Source organism: Pelodiscus sinensis, chromosome 6, assembly GCF_052426305.1.
Source record: "Pelodiscus sinensis isolate ZL-2025 chromosome 6, ASM5242630v1, whole genome shotgun sequence".
In the NCBI taxonomy this organism is placed as follows: Eukaryota; Metazoa; Chordata; order Testudines; family Trionychidae; genus Pelodiscus; species Pelodiscus sinensis.
The window spans coordinates 82,066,650-82,083,344 of record NC_143057.1 but is presented as its reverse complement, the minus strand read 5'-3'; the positions used below and the strand labels follow the sequence as shown (position 1 = coordinate 82,083,344).

Below are 16,695 nucleotides of genomic sequence, written 5' to 3'. Positions count from 1 at the left end.
TCTTCTTAAACTATCAATATTGGTATAAAGTGGGATAAATATGAAGAGAGAATTTTTTTTGCTTATTCATATAAGATTTTTTTTTTATGTTTAGAATACCCCAGGGGGCTGGCCAACCCCCCTCTTTCTGGGGTAGGTGTCTGGCCATGGGGGGGAGGGTGCAAGAGCAGGGGAGGGAGCAGGAGCAGTCTGGGAGTGTGAGATCTCAGTGGAAGGGGTAAGTGAGGGGCCTGGGGTGTTCGAGGTCTCAGTGGGTGGTGAGTGAGGGGGCTGAGGATGCGGGGTATAATAAAATAGGCTCTTCATGTCCACACTTTGATCCTTCTATTTGTGGGCTGAGTCCTCACAAGGAACGCTTACACTGACTTAAATGTAGGCCACTGATAGCTGGAACCACATCATCCCAGGGCTGACAGCTGGAGGTTTGCTTCACTAGCAGTCAGCCCTGGGGGTGCGGGGTTCCAGCTTTCAGCACCAGGCAGTAACAGGCAATGTAAGCAAGCCAATGTCTACATAGACACTTTGTCGACCTAACTACATTGATTTAAGTGCTATGTCTCTTGGGGTGTGTCTAGACTACATGGCTTCATCGATGGAGCCATGTAGATGAGTTTACTAGACATAGCAAAATGAAGCGGCGATTTAAATGGCCATTCAATACCAGGGAGGTCGACAAATTCCTTTGATGTCGACCGCAGAGCGTCCAGACTACCACGCTGAACCGACAAACAGCTGATAGGCTCCACACGGCAGCCATTTAAATGTAAATGAAGTGGCGATTATTTAAATCGCCACTTCATTTTCCTATGCCGGGTAGCCTAATCTACATGCCTCTGGCGACAGAGGCATGTAGTCTAGACATACCCTTAGATTGATGTCAGCTGCATTATGTCAACCTAACTCTGTAAGCTTGGCCTTGAGTACCTTTCCTAGACCTGAAGAAGAGTTCTGTTTAAGCTCCAAAACCTGTGTTTTTCATCAAAAAAAGTTTGTACAATAAAATATATTTTCTGTTTTTGTTTTGTTTTTTTTAAATGGCCTTCTATGGGTAAAAAGAATATAAACAGATTGGGGAGTTCGGATTATATTTTAAAATTTTTAATATATTTTCATTTCTATTTTCATTTCCCATCTTTGACAGTGATCTTTTAAATAATCACCATCGTTTCCTGTATATGTAGATTATTTGTTGTAAGGAATATTAAACCTGTTTGGGAACAGCTTTCAGACGTATCCATTGTTAATTTTTACATTAGGAGCATAACTGTTTTACTGAAGTCTCTGGTTTATATGTATAAATACGAGCACCTCCGTCATGATATTCTTGCTTTTTTCCTAACAGCTTAGACTTTCACTTGATGGCAGATTGACCTATTCATCAAATCCATCATTCTGAAAATTAAGGCTAATAGGAATAATTTTATGTGAAGCAGTAAACCTTTGAATATTGCACAGCCTATATGTGGATTGGAAAATGAAAGGGATCTCTCTTCTCCTTGTGACCCATATCAGTTTTTAAAGTCCTTTTCATATCTAGACAATGTATTTACAGATCAAGGAGTTTCCTCATTCCAAGAAAAAATACAGAAGAGAATAAAAAATACCAATTTATAACAGAAAATGACATTTATATCTCACATTCTCTTCAGTATAGTATTACATGAGAAACTTAAAGCTCAAATTATTTTTGCATTTTGTTTCTGGCTTATTGAAAAGATATCAGTTTGCTGTAATACTTTCCTTCCTTATACCCTCTTAAGATTTCCTCATGATACATCTAAATCATTAATGTAATGAAAAATGTATTGATGTCTACTTCTTTGTGCAGACCAGTTGTACAAGATAAAGGGAAAAAAATAATTATAAAAAATGGCAGACATCCTGTGATTGATGTACTCCTAGGAGAACAAGATCAGTATGTTCCGAACAGCACCAACCTATCAGTAAGTATGGGGTATAATGAGGGATTGAATATCAATCACGGGAAGGATTCTAGAATTTGCTTCTAACCCAAGAAATTAAATCATTTAATTATACAGTTGGCAGCTTGATTGCATTTCAGAAGGATATCACTTGAATCCGTGTCCACATCTATTTTGCCACATTGTTTGATGTCTGCATTTTTTCAGGTTTCAGAAGGCCAGTTGCACACTTTTACAATATCATTCTGACTAGTGGCACAAACAAATTGAAGAAGTGAAATCAAAATTCAGTACGTTTAGGGTTAGGAAAACTGGAATGTAAGTTATTTATTCTAAGGAAGATATGATGGCTATCTGCTAATTATCTTAAATGTTATTGCCATAGTTAGGTGTACTTACTTTAGTACCCAGTGACTATATAGAGGTGGTAGCTGCATTTCAAAACTTTTTATGTGTTTTTTTTCCCCCTTATTACTGTTATTTACAAACTTAAAGTGGACAATACAGGCAGTCCCCGGGTTACGTACAAGATAGGGACTGTAGGTTTGTTCTTAAGTTGAATCTGTATGTAAGTCGGAACTGGTGTCAGCCGCTGCTGAAACTGATCAGTTTCAACCGCAGCTGAATCTGGACGCCAGTTCTGACTTACATACAGATTCAACTTAAGAAACCCAAGCTTCCCCAAGTCAGCTGCTGCTGAAACTGATCAGCGGCTGATTCCAGGAAGCCTGGGTCAGAGCAACTCTGCCTCGGGCTTCCTGTAGTCAGCCGCTGGTCAGTTTCAGCAGCGGCTGACTTGGGGACGCCTGGGGCAGAGCAGCTGGGGTGCTGCCGGGTTGGTCCGGAGCGGCGCTGCGGGACCAACCCGGCAGCCCCCAGCTGCTCTACCCCAGGGGTAGGCAAGAAAAGCCTGGTCTGCTGGGGGGGGGGAGCCCTAGCTGCACCCTCCCCCCCAGCAGACCAGGGAGACGGGGGTGGCGGGACCGCCCAAGTCCTCCACGGCTTTGCTTCGTCTCCCTGGTCTACTGACCTGGGAGACGGGGAGCAAAGCCGCGGAGCACGCCCGCAGGGGGACAGCTCAAGCGCGCCCGGGCTGTCCCGCTGTGGGCGTGCTCCAAGGCTTTGCTCCCCGTCTCCCTGCAGACCAGGGAGACGGGGAGCAGCTTTTCTCGCCCCGGAGGATGGGGGCGGCGGACTGCGGCGCATCTGGGCGTCCCGCCGCTCCCATCCTCCAGGGCGAGAAAAGCCCTGTTTGTAACTGCGGATCCGACATAAGTCGAATCCGCGTAACTCGGGGACTGCCTGTATACAAAATTGCATGAATTGCATCATAACAGTTTTCTCATTAAGTTTTCAGTTTTCTCAGTCCTTTTAGGTAGTATTTGTACTCTAAATTTTCTTTACTTCTTACTAGATTAAAAGCATTTTTGTACTTTAAAAATGTGTATGGCACTAATTGAACCCACCTTATAATCTTGGAGCTCTGATTACTGTTCTCTCGGTAATATCACAGAATGATTCGGTAGACTGCACATGCATTACTATAAAAGATTTATATAATCATATAACTAATGCAGTAAAATATTGTCCTATATTCTTATTTTATATGCATATTTCTGACAAACATATGTAATATGATTTTTGGGGGGGGAGAGATGTGTTAAGTTGTTCTAAGAAACTTGAAATCTCTCATGAATTGCAAAATCTTTTAAGCCTTGCTACTAACTATTCAGCTTGATTTTTTTTTTTTTTTGTAATATTATACTTCTGGTTTGTACAAACAGGGAAAAAAAATAGTGTGCAAAGGCAACTGATGTTCAGAAGTAGGTTAAAAATATATTTTTCTAAGTTTACTATAGGTGTAGATATGGAGCTGTTGCTATGGTAAAGTATAATCGACTTTGTATTGCATACATTTACATGTGAATTATTTTTCAAAGCTATTCTAGAATGTTGATATAAAAGTATTTTATGTGACTTCAGTGCAAAATGAACATTAAAAATTTCTGCAACTCAAAACTCATTGCAAACGGTATTTTTAAAAGATCTGACATTAATTCAATAATTATCCTGTGTTTTTTCTGTTAGCCGTGTTCTAATTTTGTAATTTAGCAACTCATTTGTTACAGAAGCAATAGATAAAATCTGGGTGATGTTGGTATAGTCAGTGTTAATTCTAGTGGTGTTTTCAGCTCTTTACTTTTCTGTGGATGGTAGGTAGGAACCTCTTTCTTCAAAATGCTTCTAATTTCAAATATAAGTTTGAATCATCAGTGGACTATGCCTTTCAATGTGCTTTTTTTTTTTTTTTTAAATTTGCCTGAAACAATTGCTAGAGTCTTTCTGTTAGGGCCATAACATGAGCATGTCCCCCTTCTCCCTTGATCTCCTTTTAAAAGTACAGGCAGTCCCCGACTTACGCAGATCCGACTTACGTCGGATCCGCACTTACGAACGCGGCTTTCTCGCCCCAGAGGTCGAAGTAGCGGATTGGTACCTGCGAGCTCCGGGGCGAGAGAGCCCCATTCGTAAGCTGCTCCAGCAGACCAGGAGCACCGGGCGGGTTCCCGCGCTTCTGAGGCTTTGCCAGAGCAAAGGCTCAGAAGCGCGGGAACCGCTGCTGCTGCTGCTTGAGACCCGGTGCCTGTGGTCTGCTGGGGACCGTCACCAGCAGACCACAGGCACCGGGACTGAAGCCGCAGCCGCGGGGGGGGTCCCGCGCCTCAGAGACTTTGCCAGAGCAAAGCCTCAGAGGCGCGGCACCCCGCTGCCGCTGCTGCTCTGCTCCCCGTGTCCCTGGTCTGCTGGGGGGGCGGGAGGGCGCAGATAGTGTGCCCCCCCCCAGCAGACCAGGGTTTTGTTTTGGACCCTGGAGCAGAGCAGCTGGGGCGCTGCGGATTGGTCCTGCAGCACCCGCTCTGGGCACTACTGGACCAACCCGGCAGCACCCCAGCTGCTCTGCCCCAGGTCCTGATTCAGCCGCTGCTGGTCAGTTTCAGCGGTGGCTGAATCAGGACGCCTGGGGCAGAGCAGCTGGGGTGCTGCTGGGTTGGTCCAGTAGTGCCGAGGGGTGCTACTGGAGCAACCCAGCAGCACCCCAGCTGCTCTGCCCCAGGCGTCCCCAAGTCAGCCGCTGCTGAAACTGACCAGCGCTGACTACAGGAAGCCCGAGGCAGAGTTGCTCTGCCCCAGGCTTCTTGGAATCAGCGCTCATCAGTTTCAGCAGCAGCTGACTTGGGGAAGCTTGGGGTTCTTAAGTTGAATCTGTATGTAAGTCAGAACTGGCGGTCAGTTTCAGCAGCGGCCCTATCTTGTACGTAACCCGGGGACTGCCTGTATTCAGAAATTATTCTTCGTTTATATCAAGTTTATGATGAGACTTTAAACCTAACAATTGGTTTTATTATTTCAAAGCATATTTATATAACTAAGCTATCTCTTCCATATGCTGGGAAATAAGAAATAGATTTCCATTTTCAAATGTTTTGGTGGTGGTCAGATATTATGATTGTGGGAGTCCTATAAGTACCATGCTAAGTATTATACAGTAATTCCTCATTTAACACTTGCCCGCTGAACAGGTTTTCGCGATAGCACAATTTTTTTTTTTTAGGGAATGTTTTTTGAATTACACGACCGTCCGCAGAATAACACGATTTCCCCACCATTGCCAGCGGCTGCACGGGGCTTCCCCTGCCTCCCTGCAAAGCGGCGGAGGGTTAGCTGCTCGCCGTGCCATTCCCCGGCGACCCCCCCCTCGCTGGACACAGTGCGGGTCCTGGCAGACCCGTCACAGGGGCATTCTTCCAACCCAATCCCACTCCCCTCGCCTCCCTTTCCCTTCCCCAGAGCCAAACACCTCCCCTCCCTGCTGTAACTCAGTCTCCTTTCTCCCCCAACCTTATGTCACGGTCCCAACAGACACCACCACTTGAAACGCAACCCCCACCTTTTCCATTATTTTCAATGGGAAAATTGACCCCGCATAACACGTTTATAGTGTTAAATGAGGAATTACTGTATTTCCTTTATTCTTTTTTTGTGTACAGAAATAACTTAAATAATATAACTTAATTAATTGGAATTAAAAATAGAAATTATGAGAATTAGATCTAAGTGTTAATCACTTGGACCCATTTTAAAAATACTAAGTTATGGAACTGTGAATCTTTAAATATATTGGCAGTTAATATTGGTACATTTGCAACACCTTTTAAAGTGTTATCATGATAGCCCTTTTGAAGGGAAAAAAATATTGATGTTACACAACAGTCAGTCCAAATAAGGACTGCGAGGGAGCTGACAGATGCAGCGGAGTAGATGGCCTGGACAGAAACATTCCTTAGGGAGGCTTTATTAAAGGGGCTATTTTAGATCTTAGTAAAAGGAGAGGCTAGAACTTGATGAAATACAAGTCAGAACTGAAGAGAAACTGCCAAACAAAAAAGAATCCCCTTCAATTATATCACATGAAGGTAAACAACTAGATATGTATACATTTGATAAATTCTTGTATACAAATTATAAATGGTCAGTGAGGCCTCTGGATTATCAAGATGCTAACGGTGCTCTCAAGGAAGACAAGGCCATTAGAGAAATAAATACATGTTTTACATTCATGTTCACTGCAAAGGATTGGGGAGGCGGGGGGAGATTAGCACACCTGACCCATTCTTTTGGGTTACAGATCTAAGGAACTATCCTAGACTGAAGTTTCAATAAAGGAGATTTTGAAACAAATTGATAAATTAAACAATAAGTCATAAGGCCCATATGGTATTCACCCAAGAATTCTGATTCTGAAGAAACTCAAATACAAAATTGCAGATTTTCTTAAAAAGGTTCTTGTGGTGATCCTGACAATAACAGGCCATTGATCCTAACATCAGTACCAGGGAAAGTGGCCCCGGGTTGCACTGTAAGGGGTGGGGCCTCAAGTAGAAGGGGCAGGGCAGAGCCAGGATACTTCCCTGCTTCCTCACCCACAGACCCTAATACATGGAGATATACCTATCTATCTGTCTCATAGAGCTGGAAGGGACCTTGGGAGGTCTTTGAGAGTCCAGTCCCCTGCCCTCATGGCAGGACCAAATACCATCCCTGACAGATTTGCCCTAGATCCCTTAATGGCCCCCTCACAACCCTGGGTTTAGCAGGCCAATGCTCAAACCACTGAGCTATTCCTCCCCCATGATTGGTCTGGGGGTGGGGAAGTGCCTTTGCCGCTCCCCAGAGGTTTCCCCTAGGTGCCCATGCTCCTGGCAGTGGGAGGAGACTTTGTACACTCCCTGTTCTGCCCCCAGGCTAATAAAGGCTTGGAAGTGGGGGAGTGTACAAAGTGTCCTCCCACCTTTCCATGAGCATGTAGCGTTTCAAAGCGCAGCATGCTCATTGCAGGGCGGGTGCAGGGAGGAGGAAACTTCATGTGCTCCCCGCCCCTAGGTCAATCAGGGGGAGTGCACAAAATCTTCCGCCAGTGCAGAGGAAACTTCATGCGCTTCCCCCCTGTCTCCACACCCTAATTGGTGTGGGTTTGAGGCAGCGGCAGGGCCTCCATGAGCTAAATCAATCCTCTTGGTGGGCCAGATTTATCCCAGTAAAAAAGATAATTCTGAGACACATAGATGAACATAGTATGTTTGGGAGGAGTCAACAGTCTTGAGGGATCAGTAAGAATGTGGAATAGGATTAGTCAGGGGATGTAGTGTACTTGGATTTTCAAAAATCTTTTGTAAATGTCTCACACCAAAGGCTATTAAGCAGACTAAGTAGTTGTGGGATAAAGGGGTAGGTCCTCTCATGGATCACAAATTGGTTAAAAAATAGGGGGGAAAAGATAGGAATAAGCCATCAGTTTTTCATAGTAAAGTGAGGTAGATAGTGTGGTCCTCAAGGATCCATACCCAAACCAGTGCTGTTCAGTATATTTATAAATGATCTGGAAAAGGGGGTAAACAGTAACATGGCAAAGTTTTCAGATAATACAGAATTACCCAAGATAGTTAAATCCAAAACTGATTGTGAGATGTCTTTTCAACTTCTCTACAAACTTGGTGACTGGGCAACAAAATGGCAAATGAAATTCAGTATTGATAAGTGCAAAATTTGAAAAAAAAATAATCCCAACTAGCCATACAAAATTATTCATTCTAAATTGGCAGTTACCATTCACAAAAGAGATCTTGGAGTAATTGTGGATTCTCTGAAGGCATCCACTTAATGTCCAGTAGCAGTCAAAAAAGTAACAGAATGAGATCGATAATAAGACAGAAAATATAAATATAAATCCATAGTATGCCCACACCTGGATACAATTCTGGTCATTTCATCTAAAAAAAAAAATTAGAATTGGAAAACCTACAGAGAAAGGCAACAAAAATAAATGGGGATATGGAACAGCTTCCATGTAAGGAGGATTAAAAACACTGGGATTGTTTATTTTGAATAGAAGGAAGCCAAAGGGGGAATATGATAGAGTTCTATGAGATCATGAATGGTATGGAAGAAGGGAAATAAGGAAGTGATGTAACAAAAGAACCCTGGATCACCCAATGAAATTAACAGGCAGCAGGTTTAAAACAGCAGGAAGCACTTATTCACACTACGCACAATCATTCTGTGGTATTGATTGTCAAAGGGTGTAGTGAAGACCAAAAGTAACTGGGTTCAAAAAAGAATTAGGTACATTTGTGGAGGATAGGCAAATCAGTGGTTGTCAGCCAGTATGGTCAGGGATACAACCCAATGCACTGGGTGTCCCTAAATCTCTGATAGGTAGAAACCAAGACTGGCCCACTTGATGATTGTCTTGTTCTATACATTTCCTCTGCTGAATCTGGTACTGGCCACTGTCGAAAGACAGGACACTTAGCCAGATAGAACATTAGTCTGACCCAGTATGCCTGTTCTAATGCTGCAGTAGTAATTTGTAAAACATTGGGCGTTGCAACCTTATAGTAGCACTTTTTTATGTGGTTGAAGGATACATTTCTGACCATATTAGAAAATACAACCCTTTCAAAAGCTGGCCAAGCATTCTTATGAAATTAAGGGAATTCTCACTAGTGTTACACTATACATGGAGCAACAAAAGTGGGTGGTCCTGTTAAATGGTTTCTTAAAATGACAGTTATTTACTTCTGCTAATAATTCTTTGAAGCTGCTTCCTCTTTCTCTCAGGAAAAGACATTTATGGTGTAGACGACATATTAAATACGGAGAGCGTATCTTTTGTACATATATCTCATATGTAAATCATTGTAAAACATACTGTAAATTAAATATGCACTCTATCTTAGTACTGTATTTTTACCAGTTGTTTTGCATTTTTCAGGCGGACAAAGAAAGGGTAATGATAATTACTGGACCCAACATGGGTGGAAAGAGCTCCTACATAAAACAAGTTGCACTGATCACGATCATGGCACAGATAGGTTCCTATGTTCCCGCAGAGGAGTCTACAGTTGGTGTTGTAGATGGTATTTTTACCAGGTAATCTATCAAAACTTTTCTTAATGTGGTGGAGGGTGGAATGGAATTACTGTAACACATTTTTTTTCATTGCTGAGAGCAGTTTCATTTTTTAATTTAGGACTACATGTACAATTATATATTTTTCAAAATTATGTTGCTTATAAATGAACTATCCGCTTTCTGGCTTCTCACCCCTCAATATAACATCCAGCCAAAATGTCTAAACCTCTATTCCTAAAGTTAGGCATTTGAATCTTTAAACAGAATCTTTCTGGATTAATTTTAAAAGATGCAGTTGCTACTTGCACAGAAGTGAATGGTATCAGGAAATGCTAGGCATATCTGAAAATCATACCAAGTACATTGATGTCTGTGTGGCCCACATATTTTATGCCTTATCTTTGAGCATATTATCCCTTACTTCATTTAAAAAAATTAGTCATTACAGTTCAACTTGCATGAAATGTCATAGATGTGTTCAGAAAAACAGTTCAGAATAAGTATTAACAAACTCCAATTTTTTGTATTTTGTAGCTATAATGAATTCTAGAAAATGTCCTGCTGTAATTTCTCCCCTCTCCCATCCCATACCTTCCTCTTTCTGGTCTCCTCTTTCTCACTGCAGAAATGCAGAGCTGGCCTTACCATGAGGTGAACTGAGGCGGCCACCTCAGGTGCCAGACTCTGGGGGACGCCACTAGGACCCAGAGTGTAGAAAATTGTGTCCGCTGCTGGTGCAGCGAGCAGGCATGGGGGTGTCATTTGAGCTCCCTACCTCTGGTGCCAAAATATTGTGGGCCGGCCCTGCGGAAATGTCATATTTCTGAAACCATTTGAATTTAAATTTTGAGCAGATCATATTCCTCTGGTAGAGGTCTTCTATATAAATTCTCATACGGTGCCAGGTACTGTGGTATTCAAATGCTTTTTAGAGTTAGCGAAAACAAGGAGCCTGTGTTGTCCATTAGTAATTTTTTATAGCTTAAAAATGTTGCATTTTTATCTCTTTGTTTTCATAGTTAGAAGGAACAGCATCTCATGTGATCTATTTACAGTAAGGGGAAAAGGAAGGTGTTTGTGGCGGGGGTGGGGGGGATTGGAGGACCAGTAAAGGGGGTTGTTAATGGGTTATAGATTGTTGTGAGAAGCCATAAATCCAGTATGTCTTTTCAGTCCATGATTTTTAGTGTCTAATACATTTATTACTTTAAGTTCCAAAGCTCAGGTTCTTGAAAATGTTATGCAGGTTTCTTTTGAGGATGAAAATTAATATAGAGGGATCATTCTGTGGAAAATTTTCACCTACAGGTGATGTGGTTGTTTTTCTCTTATAATTTTCTTGTGTCCTGTAAAAATGTGGCTTGCTGATCCAGGGACATGATTCTTGTTTTGTGTGAGAGAGATCCTGGGCTCAAATCCCAGACAAACCCTGCCTTCTTTTCTTGTGTGAATTCATTTGAGAATGTAGTGACAGTCTGGTTTTACCCTCAGAGTTGTTAGTGGGGGAATTTAGTACATGGCATGAGACACACCACATGCTAAACATGTGTAGGGCCCATTGATCTTGAAAGGTGTGTTGTTGGATTGTTGATTGTTGTAACTGTGTCTACAGGTTTTGTATCGATTGCTTTGGCAGAGTCTGGTGCTCCTTTGAGGAGTTGTGGGGATTGTGCCTTCTGATTATTAGCTTGGAGAGGTAGGAGAGTTGATTGAGGGTTAGAAAAGGGGGAATTCAAGAAAAATTTTAAATATGGGTTATAGCAGTTCAATGACAGTCAGTATGCATTCGGGGGGTGGGGGAGAGAGAATGACAACACGTGCAGACAGAAGTTATTTTATTTCTTCTTCGGGTAGTCCCCGTGAGTACTCCACGTCTGGTGTCGGGCTGGTCCCAGCACCGCAAATCAAAGCTTGCCAGAGCTGTGTTTGGCCGGACCGCGCGTGCGCGAGCCAGTTTCGCACCTTTCATCTGCTGTGCGCGGTCCGGCGCCCGCCAGTTTCCTCTCATCCGCCTTGGGTCGCACACAGAGCTCCCCCTTTCTCCTCAGACGGTTACCTGAGTGGAAGTTTAGAAACATTTAGATAATATTTTCTTTAGCTTTATATCCCGTTTCTTGTTTAGCCCTTGGTTGTGGGCTCTTTGTTTAAAAAAAAAAACAAAACAAAACACCACGGTCAGAGTCAAAAGCGGCGGCACATAGGAGGTGCGAACTCACACTCCTCTCAGGGTGCCAAAATGCCGGACTCCCCCGGGTTTAAAAAATGTTCTATGTGCGGGGAGCCAATGCCGGTCTCTGACGGGCACTCTGCTTGTGTCCGTTGCCTGGGGGAGGCACATATTCCCCAAAAGTACACACATTGTGCCAGGCTGACGACGAGAGCTCGCAAGGAGCGGGAGCGACATCTAAAGGAGATCCTGTTTAATAAGGCTCTCATGCCTTCCAATGTAACAGGCTCCTCTGCCTTGGACCCTACGCCAGAAAAGCGGAGAGCTCCTTCCCCAGCTGTGCCATCTCCTAAAGGGAAGAGAGCCTCTCCTGCTCGTTCCCTGCCAGTTGCTCCTCAATCGCGGGTGAGCACAGGTGATAAGCCGGGTACCTCGGGCTCGAGGATGACCCGTGCACCTACTTCAAAAAAGCTGGCCGGCACTTCCCGGTCCCGGCAGCCCTCGGCACCGCAGCCTACAGCAGAGCTTCTTAAAGGGCCAGTTACAACGGCACCGAGGGTCTCCGCACGGGCCTCTGAGATCCCTGCAGTCACTCCTCCTCACAAGGAGCTGTCCTCAGCACCGGCACCCGAGGGGCATGCTGCTGCCCAGGTGATTCCTTCACTGCAGCCAGCTGATGACTCTGCATGCTCGGAGCAGCTTCCAGCAGCCTCTACTAAAGCAGCACCTAAATCAAATGTCCAGGAGATCTCTTTCTCCCTCCCCGGTTTTCTCTCCGGAATCATCCCCTCACCCTTCTACTTCTGCACACCATACAAGGGCTCAGAGGGAATATCATGGGCGAAGCGTGTCATCTCGCCACCATTATTATAGGGAGCGCAGCTGCTCACACCACAGATTCTCTAGATTTCGTTTTCCATCAAGACGCTCACGCTCACCAATCCGTTCGCCACAGAGCGCTTCCTAGGTCAAGCATAGCAGCACTAGGTCTTCTAGTCATTCGTCATCTGCAGGCTCTGACCTTACTACACTGAATCATGTTATCACAGTCACTCTCGATCTCACCACAGATCACCATGTTCCTGTCGGTTGATCAGCCCATGTTCTGTACATTCAGAGCTTCAGAAGCAGTCTCTGCTCCGGGATACACTACCTCCACGTTCTCCGGTCCCTCAATCACAAATGTCAGACCTTGAGGAAGGGCAACTCTCAGAAACCGACCCAGACATTTCTCCTAATGCCTGCTCGTCCATACCCCTGAGGGATGAACCAGTAACTCTCGTCGAGATGACACCTCCTGACGACCTCAAGGAATTTCAAGATCTCTTTAAATGCGTCACGCAATCCCAGGAGGTACAACTTACTGAGGCCCAGGTGAAACAACATAAGCTGTTCAAGAATTTACACCCTCCCGATAGACGATGCTATCATGGATGTAGCAGAGGAAATCTGGCAAACGCCAACATCAATACTGCCTACCAACAAAAAAGCGGATAAGAAGTATTTCGTTCCGTCCAAGGGGTTGGACTTTCTTTTCAATCACCCACAGCCTAACTCACTGATAGTGGATGTGGTTCGCCATAAGAGTAAGATGCCCCACTTCAAAAACTCCCTACCGGATAGGGATACTAAGAAATTAGACCTTTTCGGGCGTAAGATTTACTCTTCCTCAACCTTGCTCCTACGAATTGCCAATTATGCTGCCCTTTTGTCAAACCATAACTTTGACAATTACTCCTAGCTTCCGGAACTTATGCAACACCTTCCCGACAACAAGAGACCTCTTCTTAAAGCAGTTGTCCAAGAGGGGTTCACGGCATGCAGAACATAGCTTCAAATCGCCGCTGACGTCGCGGACACGGCTGCACGGGCCATGGCTACAGGTATTGCGATGCGAAGAGCCGCCTGGCTATTGTCGGTGGGAGCCCCTAAGGAGTTGCAGTCTAAACTGGAAGATTTACCCTTTCACCGTCAAAAGCTGTTTGCCTCCACTACTGATGAGATTCTCCATTCTGGGAAGGACTCTCGTACTACCCTCCGGACTCTAGGGCTACGTCTACACTGGCCCCTTTTCCGAAAGGGGCATGCTAATTTTCCAGGTCGTAATAGGGAAATCCGCGGGGGATTTAAATATCCCCCGCGGCATTTAAATAAAAATGTCCGCCGCTTTTGTCCGGCTTGTAGAAAAGCCGGAAAAGAGCGTCTACACTGGCCCCGATCCTCCGGAAAAAAGCCCTTTTCCGGAGGATCTCTTATTCCTACTTATTCTTGAAGTAGGAATAAGTAGGAATAAGAGATCCTCCGGAAAAGGGCTTTTTTCCGGAGGATCGGGGCCAGTGTAGACGCTCTTTTCCGGCTTTTCTACAAGCCGGAAAAAAGCGGCGGACATTTTTATTTAAATGCCGCGGGGGATTTAAATCCCCCGCGGATTTCCCTATTACGACCTGGAAAATTAGCATGCCCCTTTCGGAAAAGGGGCCAGTGTAGACGTAGCCTAGGGATGTACACGCCGCCTTTCAAACACAGGCGATACTACTCCTTTCAAAGGAGATACGATTACTCATCCTACAAGCAGCAACAGCAATGCGGATCTGACCAATTTAGGTTTAGACAGCATCCTCAACGCAAACATGAGCAGCAGAATAGCCCATCAGCTCAGCCTGCTCAGAAACAGCAGGTTTGACTTCTGTGCGAAGGACTCAAACACGTCTCCAGTGGTCAACACACAAAAGCCTGCCACCGGCCTGTTCTATCACCGGCTGAGGCCATATCTTCATCAATGGGCCAGCATTACCTCGGACCGATGGGTCCTAGAGGTCATATCATCAGGCCTAACTATCCCTTTTACCTCAGTTCCTCCCACTACCCCTCTCACCCTGTCCCTGCTCAGGGACCCATCTCACGGGGTCGCTCTTCAAGGAGAAGTCCTTCACCTCCTAGAGATCGGAGCCATAGAGCGAGTACCCGCGGAATTCCGGGGGAAAGGTTTTTACTCCAGGTATTTCCTAGTTCCCAAGAAGTCCGGGGGGTGGAGACCTATCCTCGATCTGAGAGGGCTAAATCATTTAATCCGGATGCAGCGCTTCAAAATGACCACGCTGGCCAAGATCATACCAACACTAAACAGAGGAGACTGGTTCGCAGTCCTAGATTTACAAGACGCATATTTTCATGTGACAATACACATAGCTCACAGACGATTTCTGCGATTCGTAGTGGGTGACGACCACTTTCAGTACAGGGTACTTCCGTTTGGCCTTATCTCAGCCCCAAGAGTGTTCTCCAAAACGCTGGCGGTAGTGGCTGCCCATCTACGCAGAAAAGGGGTCTCAATTTTCCCCTATCTGGACGACTGCCTTATCAAGGGCCACACTCAGTCAGAGACTCATCACATGGTAGTTGCAACTCGAGATCTATTCGACTCCCTTGGCCTTATTGTAAACATTCAAAAATCACGTCTGCAACCGACGCAAACCCTAACCTTCATAGGAGCACCACTCAACTCTCGGTCAGAGAGAGTTCATCTGCCAGCCGAGCGTTTTCAACTCATACAAGACTTGATAAAAACGGTCTTGCAATCTCCAATGCTCCCAGTACGCGTATGCCTGCAACTCTTGGGTCATATTGCCAAGGGAGATTACCATGGATGCTTCTCTTATCGACTGGGGTGCCCATCTGGGCACAGAAACAGTCCAAGGCCATTGGTCCACGACGGAAATGATGCTCGATATCAACCTTCTCAAACTCCGAATGGTGTTTCATGCCTGCGAACACTTCAAGTTGCACATAAGAGGCACTGTCACCAGAATTCTCACCGACAACATTGTGGCGATGTATTATGTGAACAGGCAGGAAGGTGCCCGCTCCCGCTCCCTTTGTACAGAAGCGATCCGGCTTTTGGAACTGGTGCATTCGAAATGACATTTTTATCGTCGCGTCATACTTTCCCGGTGTGAACAATACCATTGCGGATGCGCTGAGCGGACATTTTCATCAGGACCATGAGTGGGTGATCCGCACGGACGTCCTCTTACCTCTCTTCCATCGGTGGGATCATCCGGCGATAGATCTGTTTGCCACATATGCCAATGCGAAATGCAGAGCTTACTGTTCCAGAGCAGGAGTGGGCGGTCACTCCCTGGGAGATGCATTTTCTCCTCCACTGGGGGACATCAGTTTTATATGCATTCCCCCCTGTTGTGCTCATTCCCAGAGTACTCAAGAAGCTCATGATGGACAAGGCACGATTGATACTCATAGCCCCAGCATGGCCCAGACAGCCATGGTACTCAGCTCTCCTACAGTTCTCCGTCTGAGCACCGTACCGATTTCCTTTCCTACCAGACTTGCTGACACAACAGAAGGGGTCCCTTCTTCATCCGAAGCTGGACACTCTGCACCTAACCGCGTGGATGATAGATGGTTCAGCACGTCTGAGAATCTTTGCTCAAACCAGGTGAAGCGTGTCCCGCTACACAGCAGAAAGGACTGCACCAGGAAAACCTACCTGTCCAAGTGGTCTAGATTCACGCATCTAGACCCCGTTATTTCACCACTACATGTTTTACTGGATTATGTCCTCCACCTACAGGCGACTGGACTCTCCATGTCATCACTTAAAGTCCATGTGGCAGCAATTGCTGCTTTTCACTACCCCATCGATGGGAGGTCAGTTTTCTCCCATCCCATAATGACTAGATTTCTCAAAGACCTGGCTAACCTTAACCCACCACGTAGGCCTCCGCCACCTACATGGAGTCTTGACCTGGTGCTGGATGTCCTAACTCGGCCACCATTTGAACCATTGGCTATGGTACCTATGCCAATGCTTACAATGAAAGTACTCTTCCTCCTTGCTGTAGGGTGAGCGAATTAGCTGCATTGATGTCAACATCCCCCATACAGTCTTTAATAATGAATTCGTAATATTGAGATCTCATCCAGCCTTTCTACCTAAAGTCTGCACAGAATTTCATATAAATGAGCCAATCGTTTTGCCATGTTTCTATCCAAAACCTCATGCCTCTCAGCGTGATGCTCTCCTGCATACTCTGGATGTCTGCCGAGCCTTGGCATTCTATATAGATAGAACCCGCATTCTTCGAAAGACGGATTGCCTCATTGTTTCGACAT

The 16,695-nt window shown here is 45.2% G+C and overlaps 1 protein-coding gene across 5 annotated transcripts in view; it reads left to right on the top strand.

Annotated features, from left to right (window-relative positions):
- Positions 1 to 16,695, top strand: part of MSH3 (mutS homolog 3) — a 220,513-nt gene that overhangs the window by 151,032 nt on the left and 52,786 nt on the right. For all 5 annotated transcript variants that reach the window (XM_075932217.2, XM_089779326.1, XM_089779329.1 and 2 more), the window contains 2 exons: positions 1,829 to 1,943; positions 9,256 to 9,413. In XM_075932217.2, coding sequence (XP_075788332.1) covers positions 1,829 to 1,943; positions 9,256 to 9,413 — 273 coding nt within the window. The remainder of the gene's footprint in view (positions 1 to 1,828; positions 1,944 to 9,255; positions 9,414 to 16,695) is intronic.